This window comes from Primulina huaijiensis, chromosome 11 (assembly GCF_012295235.1).
Source record: "Primulina huaijiensis isolate GDHJ02 chromosome 11, ASM1229523v2, whole genome shotgun sequence".
Classification (NCBI taxonomy): Eukaryota; Viridiplantae; Streptophyta; class Magnoliopsida; order Lamiales; family Gesneriaceae; genus Primulina; species Primulina huaijiensis.
In genome coordinates, this window is record NC_133316.1 from 8,824,042 (window position 1) to 8,831,827 (window position 7,786).

The 7,786-nt window shown below is 38.3% G+C and overlaps 1 protein-coding gene across 1 annotated transcript in view; it reads left to right on the forward strand.

Annotated features, from left to right (window-relative positions):
* The first annotated feature begins 1,541 nt into the window (after window positions 1-1,541).
* The window catches only part of LOC140988342 (uncharacterized), a 66,170-nt gene continuing 59,925 nt past the window's right edge, over window positions 1,542-7,786 (forward strand). Inside the window, exons 1-8 of the mRNA XM_073457371.1 lie at window positions 1,542-1,928; window positions 1,977-2,904; window positions 3,196-3,354; window positions 3,514-3,602; window positions 3,729-3,863; window positions 4,035-4,469; window positions 4,581-4,641; window positions 5,283-5,342. Of these exons, the coding sequence (XP_073313472.1) occupies window positions 1,542-1,928; window positions 1,977-2,904; window positions 3,196-3,354; window positions 3,514-3,602; window positions 3,729-3,863; window positions 4,035-4,469; window positions 4,581-4,641; window positions 5,283-5,342 (2,254 nt within the window). The remainder of the gene's footprint in view (window positions 1,929-1,976; window positions 2,905-3,195; window positions 3,355-3,513; window positions 3,603-3,728; window positions 3,864-4,034; window positions 4,470-4,580; window positions 4,642-5,282; window positions 5,343-7,786) is intronic.

Below are 7,786 nucleotides of genomic sequence, written 5' to 3' on the forward strand. Positions count from 1 at the left end.
TGCGCCAGCAGCTAAAATTGTCAAGTGCCGAGACAGAGCGTCTCGTGCATATGCGCCGGTGATGGTCGTGCATGTGTGCGAGACGTGTTGAACAAAGAATAAGCCACTTGCCCCTTACCTTGCAAGATATATATATGAATTGTACTTCCTCATTTCATTCTGCAGGAGAAGAACGGAGAGAAGCTTCAGAAATGCCATCAAGTTTTATCCTAGCTGAGATTGATGGTTTCGCAAGATCCGGCCAACCGAATTTGAATCCGAGTCTATATTTGTGCTCCTCTTTTTATTAGTTTCAAAAGGATGTAAGTATTAATACATTCAGCATGTTTTGAAGTTGAGATGATTGGGGAAATCAGAGTTTGATTGTTATTATTTGTTCTTGTGATTATTGGGAACATTTATTCACAACCGGATCAAAGAACGGTTATGATATGCAATTTTTGTATAAATTTCAGCATGTCTTGAGTTGAGTTATGTAGATTTTTAGATGATCGAATATATTTGGGATGATTATGAGTTATTGATATTGATTATTGATAATTGAGTTGACCGGTATCGCGAGATTACGCCGTTACGCCGTCAAAATATACCGAGATTGAATATTTATTCATATGTGTGTTCTTTTGAGTTAGAGGTTGATATGGTACATTTATACATGTCGTTGCAGATCTGTGTTGACATAATTGATATCGAGATTTCAAGACTTCGACTTGTTCAAACCGAGATTACAACAAGAAAGGTATAATTCATGTTGATTCGGGAAGATACAACTCGAGTTAGATTTGATTCGAGTTTCCCAAAATCACATACTAGATTTCTATACCTTGCTATTCTTGTGTTTTATATTGATTTATTTACACGCATTGAGATAGGAGAGTCATTGGCAGATTTGCCCAACTTTCTAGATGTTCGGTGGTATCGAAGCATAGGAGAAGATCGACTCCGATAGTAGAGATTCGATACAGACATGACCGAAGTCTAGGAATAAGACGTAACGCCACCACGATTGGGAGAGTATGTGGGAGACTTGTTACGTCTTATTCACACCGGGATCCCTAGATTTAGATATGAGTCGAGTCAAAGAGTCTTATCCGTAACTGATATATGTTTTATTATTTTGGGTTTATTTTCATGACATGCATGTATACATGTTTTATAATGGGATTTGTTCTCACTGGAGTATTCGGCTGTTGTTGTGTCTATATGTGTGCATAACAACACGTGGGACAGGATCAGGTTCGAGACAAAGATGAGAGATAGAGATAGCGTGGTGATTACAGGCATAGACGATGAACTAGTGGTTCTACATGTTGATCTGTAGTTATTTTTTTTAAAACGCCAGTTTGTATGACTGTAATGAACCAAGACGTGTATTTACTTCTTTTGAAATAAAATAGAGATATCATTTGTGTATGATTTATATACAATTGTTTTGATATTAAAAGCAAAATTTTGACCCACATTTTCTAGCAAAGATCCACTTAATCTCAAAGATAATTGAGTTAGAGCCCGGGTCCCCACATCTGGACCCTTTGATTGCAATGGAGTGGGTGAAGGCGGTCGAGGCGATCTTTGATTACCTTAACTTTGATGATAAAGATCGAGTGAGTTGTGTTGTGTTTCTCTTAACCAAGACCGCAAGAATTTTGTTGGAAGCAACCAAGGTAACGGCTAATGTTCAAACATTGAAATGGAATGAGTTTAAAGTTTTGTTCTATGACAAGTACTTTCCTAGCGATGTTAAAGCTCTCAAGGTGAAAGAATTCTTGGAGCTAAAACAAGGGACAATGAGCATGAGTGATTACATCTTGAAGTTTGAAGAATGTTTTTTTTTTGTTCCTTTCATTGCTAGCAACGACAAAGATAGAGCTGAGCATTTTATGCGGGGGTTGAGGGCGGAGATTCGAAGAGATGTTCGAATGTCGAAGGCTATTTCTTACAAGGAGATTGTTGAGAAAGAATTGATGGCCGAATAGGATGAGAAAGAGATTGATAAAGAGAGACAATTCAGGAGGCAACAATTTGTCCCAAAGGGTCAAGCTTCAGTTCAAGAAGGAAAAGGAGGACACAAGGGGAAAGAAAATGAAGAATATCATGGTAAAGCTCCTACGGTGCCATCTGAATCAGATAAGTCTTTATGTCCTAAATGCCACAAACCACATAAAGGAGAGTGCCTAGTTGGAAGCAACAAATGTTATAGATGTGGAGGTGTTGGGCACATTGAGATCAATTGCACTCAATCATCGGTCAAGGGCCGAGTTCAGAGGCGTATTTTCTCTTTGACCAAGGAAGGAATTAATCCTGATTCGTCAATCATTTCAGGTACCATTCTTATTTCAGGCAAGGTAGCTACTACTCTTATCGATACTAGCGCCACATATTCTTTTATATCTGAGCAATTTATGCATTCTCTTGGTCTTGCTCCTATTGGTGAAATTGTCCACTTTTCTATTGTGCTTCCTTCAGTAGATTATATTAATTCTTCAAGAGTGATTCGAGCGTGCCCTGTTCAAGTAGATGAGGAATTGTTGTATGCTGATTTTATTGTCATTCCCATGATTGAGTTCGATGTTATTTTCGGAATGGATTGGTTATCTACTTATCGAGCTGTGATAGATTGTGTAGCAAAGACAATGCGTTTTCCTTCAGGGCATGGTGATAGCAGGGTTCTCACGGGGTCAGGTACTTCTCTTGACCTTTCTTTTATTTCTTGCTTGCAAATGCAACAGATGTTGGTTAAGGGTTGTCATGGGTTTCTAGCATCGGTGGTGGATATAACTAGAGAAGAGAGTGGGAATGTGAGCTACATTGATATTGTGAAGGATTATTTTGATGTCTTTGTGGATGATGTGCCGGGATTGCCACAGGATAGAGAGGTGGAATTTGTTATTCATATTGTACCAGGTACTGCACCGATTTCTAAAGCCCCTTATTGAATGGCCCCAACTGAAATGAAAGAGTTGAAGAGTCAATTGCAAGAGTTATTAGATAAGGGCTTTATTAGACCAAGTTCATCTCCATGTGGGGCACCAGTATTATTTGTGAAGAAGAAAGATGGGTCTATGAGATTGTGTATTGACTATCGAGAGATCAACAAAGTAACGATCAAGAACAAATATCCTCTGCCCAGAATTGATGATCTTTTTGATCAGTTGCAAGCTGCTACTATATTTTCCAAGATTGATTTGCGGTCAGGGTACCATCAATTGAAAGTAAAGGAGTGTGACATACCTAAGACGGCTTTTCGAACCATGTATGGTCACTACGAGTTTTTGGTTATGTCATTTGGATTAACTAATGCTCTTTCTGCATTTATGGATCTTATGAATCGGGTTTTCAAGCCATATTTGGACAGTTTCGTTATTGTCTTCATTGATGATATTTTAATCTATTCAAAGACTCGAGATCTACATCGGGAGCATTTGAGAATCGTATTACAGCAGTAGAGGGACAACCAGTTATATGCTAAATTCAAGAAGTGTGAATTTTGGCTAGAGCAAGTTGCATTTTTAGGTCATATCGTTTCCATGGAAGGAATTGCTGTGGATCCGGCTAAGATTGAAGCAGTTAAGAAGTGGCCTATTCCTTTGACAGTTGCTGAGGTACTAAGTTTCCTTGGGTTGGCAGGGTATTATCGTCGTTTTATTGCTGATTTCTCTAAAATTGCCTTGCCACTTACTACTCTGATGAGAAAAACAGTTAAGTTTTAATGGACTAATGAATGTAAGCAAGCATTTAAAGTATTGAAGGACATATTTACTTCAGCTCCAGTGTTAGCACTTCCTCAGGGAGTTGAAGCCTTTGTGGTGTATACAGATGCTTCCGAGAAAGGTCTTGGTGCTGTGTTGATGCAGCGAGGTAAAGTTATTGCTTATGCTTCTCGTCAATTGAAGGAGTATGAAAAGAACTATCTGACTCATGATCTTGAGTTGGCAGCCGTGTTATTTGCTTTGAATATCTGGTGACATTATTTATTTGGCGTGAAATGTGATATTTTCTCGGATCATAAAAGTCTTAAGTATCTCTTTACTCAGAAAGAACTGAACATGCGTCAGAGAAGGTGGTTAGAACTTGTGAAGGATTATGATTGCACTATCAGTTACCATCCAAGAAAAGCGAATGTGGTTGCTGATGCATTGAGCCGAAAATCAGGTCTGCAATTGGGTTCTATTATTCAAAAGCCTCTGTTGTTGGATTTACAGAGAAGTGAGATTGCATTGGTTGAGGAAGGTACGATCGCTCGACTTTCAGCCTTAGCTATTCGACCGACTTTGATTGACAAAATTAAGCATGAGCAACAGTTGGATACTCTTTTGTTGGACTTGAGAGCAAAGGCAAAGAAGAAGGGGAATTCTGAGTTTGGATTGAACAGTGATCGCCTGATTACATTTCAAGGCCGTATTTGTGTTCCTGTTGGTGATGCTATTCATCTTGATGTTTTGACGGAAGCTCATACTGCACCTTATTCAGTACATCCTGGTGGCACCAAGATGTATCAAGATCTTCGTCAATTGTATTGGTGGCAAGGTATGAAGAAAGATATAGCAGCATTTATTTCTGAATGCTTGACTTGTCAGCAGGTGAAGATTGAGCACAACGACCGGCGGGCTTATTGCAATCCTTACCTATACCGCAATGGAAGTGGGAACACATCACTATGGATTTTGTTGTTGGGTTGCCAAGAACTCAGAAGGGCTATAATTCTATTTGGGTGACCGTGGATCGATTGACCAAGTCATCACATTTTCTCCCTGTCAAGATGACATATTATATGACTCAATATGTGGAGACGTATGTCCAAGAGATTGTAAGACTTCATGGGATACCCGTGTCGATTGTTTCAGATCGTGATACAAGGTTTACATCTGAGTTTTGGAAGAGTCTCCATAGAGCTTTGGGTACAAAGTTTGCCTTTAGCACAGCCTATCATCCTCAGAGCGATGGGCAATCAGAGAGAGTTATACAAATTTTGGAGGATATGTTGAGGACCTGTACTATTGACTTCCTCGGTAGTTGGGATTCGAAGTTACCTCTTGTCGAGTTTACATATAATAACAACTACCATTCATCGATTGGCATGGCACCATATGAAGCATTATATGGTAGGAAGTGTAGATCACCTTTATAGTGGGACGAAGTAGGAGAAAGGAAGATGTTGGGACCCGAGTTGGTTCAACAAATGGTTGATTTCATCGTACTGATCAGACAGAGAATGAAGACGGCTTAATCTCGACAGACAAGTTATGGAAATGTTTGAAGAAGGCCTTTGGAATTCAATGTAGGTGACCATGTGTTCGTTAAGATAGCTCCCCTCAAGGGAGTTATGATGTTTGGAAAGAAAGGTAAGTTGAATCCTCGCTATATTGGACCTTTCGAGATTCTGGATAGGATTGGTGAAATAGCGTATCGATTGGCTTTGCCTCCGGATTTGGATCGAGTTCACAATGTCTTCCATGTTTCTGAAAGGGGATCGAATAAGGTGTTCAAATGTGTAACAGAAGTTTTAAAATTTGTTTTTCAACAAGAAATTCGAACACCTCATGCCTAGAATGTGTAGCAAAAACAAAAACACAACTATGACATTCATAGGGTGTTTAGAAAATTTTACCTATCAATCTCTTGAGATTGATGATGGCTCCAACTTAGTTGTAAACAACTTGGCTTTTGAAAAGACGGCAAATATTCAAGCTTCCCTTTGAGCACACCTTGCTCAAATATTAAGCCCACCACCAACTAGCTAGAACCCCTCTTATTTTGCACTAGAAAAATATGAGGATTTTTCAAGGAGAAGAATATTGTTTCCTCAACAATTGAAGAACAAAAGGAGAGAAAAAAATGAAGGAGAGAATAACTTGTGAAGTTTCGGCCAAGGTGATGGTAGAGGGAGAGTGAATGAGTTGTCTTGGTGTTTGAAAAAGTAGAGTCCACTTTTTGCATGCCATGCAATTTTTTAATGAAAAAGTAATCCCCAACTCTTCACCTCCCAAGCATGCAAAACCTATTAGGGCTTGTATCAATTATAAAGCCCATGGACTTTATTTAAATGTCTCAAACACATTTGAGATCATTTAACATTTACTTGATTTTACTCAAGCCCACTAGTTTAATAATTATTTCTAATTGGGCTCTACAAGGCCCAATGTAATTTAATTAATACAACACTTGAATTAATTTAATTATTTGGACTCTACTAGGTCCATTAGTGTTTAATTAATTCAACACTTTGAATTAATTTAATTTAGTCCATAATAAAGTTTATGAAAATCACAATTTTCAAATACATTACTTGTTTGGCAAACTTTTAATTTAGGAACACTTACTCAAATTAAAAGTTATATTCTCTCATAGAAGTCATACTTCTATTTTTCCTTACGCCTATAAACTCCTTTATAAGCCGTTCAACACATTGAACTATTTTATTCTCAACGGGATCTAGAAAGCTAGTTCTTGTGTGGCTCTCAATGGTTCATTGATACAAATAGCAGTGGGTTCACATCTCCATGTGATTCGGACTAAACATGTCCTTATACGAGCATACCCCAATTGCTCCATTCTTAATTATCAACTCCTTGATAATAAGAACGTCAGAACTCAAGTCTGATAGTACCCAACCAATCATGTTAAACGCCTAGCAGCATCGCTTACATGATTCCCTAGGTATCAAATGATAGTGCCTGCAAGAACCATTTAATTATGGTTAGCGTACAGTACGGTCCCTTCAACTCATATATCCTGATCAATTCGACAACCATTGGTATATCGAGAGTTGTCAATGAATCGATACTATGTATCATATCGTAGTTGCATCGATGGTGTAATCTATAGGATATCCGTACCCGAAGGTAAGCGGTGAGATCACATAGGATATCCGTACCCGAAGGTAAGCGGTGAATCCCCGACTACAATGCATCGAATTCTATATGTTTTGCTAAAACACCCAACCTTGCCACCTGATGACCCCATGAGAGTCGGTAAACAAGTCAAAGTGTAATGCTAGCACATAGAGTCTCAATGTTGTCCCGGGTCATAAGGACTAATTGTAATGCCCGAGATTTTATCCTGTTAATCTGAGAAGAGTATTTTTTTGATTGATATGATTATAGATAGAGCACGGCGAGATTGGATTGGAATTGTTGAGTTGTGAATATGTGCGAGGACAGAAGGTCTCGCGGTGGTTCTAAGATGTGCCGAGACGAAGGTCTCGCGCATATGCGCGACAAGAGGCGCGCATATGCGCGAGGCGTCAAGTAGCCAACGTGTTTGTCCAGAGAAGTTGGTANTTTTGATAGTATTTTGGACATGATCTTACAAAATGATATTTTGTATTTTGTTGTATCATTTGATTGATCATGTGTATACTTTTGACTATATGAAATTGTATTTTTAAACCTTATTTCCTTCAAGAAAAATTTTAAATTCCGCTGTTATTTTATGAAATCGGGTCAGAGCATTACAATATAAGCTGGAAAATGAGAACAATAACATACGGTATCCTTTCTTCAATCTTTTTTCGATTATACGTTTACCGTAAACTCAAGAACACAGATTATCAACCAAATTATAATTCCCCCAACATCTGAATTTCAAACCATGCTAGAAAACAATAAAACTTACATCCTTTGAAAGCTTATGATAAGGGGAACATGAATCTACACTCGGATTGATAATCGGACGGCTAGATCTTTCACAATTCAAAATCTATGCTATGATGAAATTTGAAGGAATTTCTGAAGCCCTCTCCGTTCTTTCTCCTGAAGAATGAAGGAATAAAGTACAATTCATATAT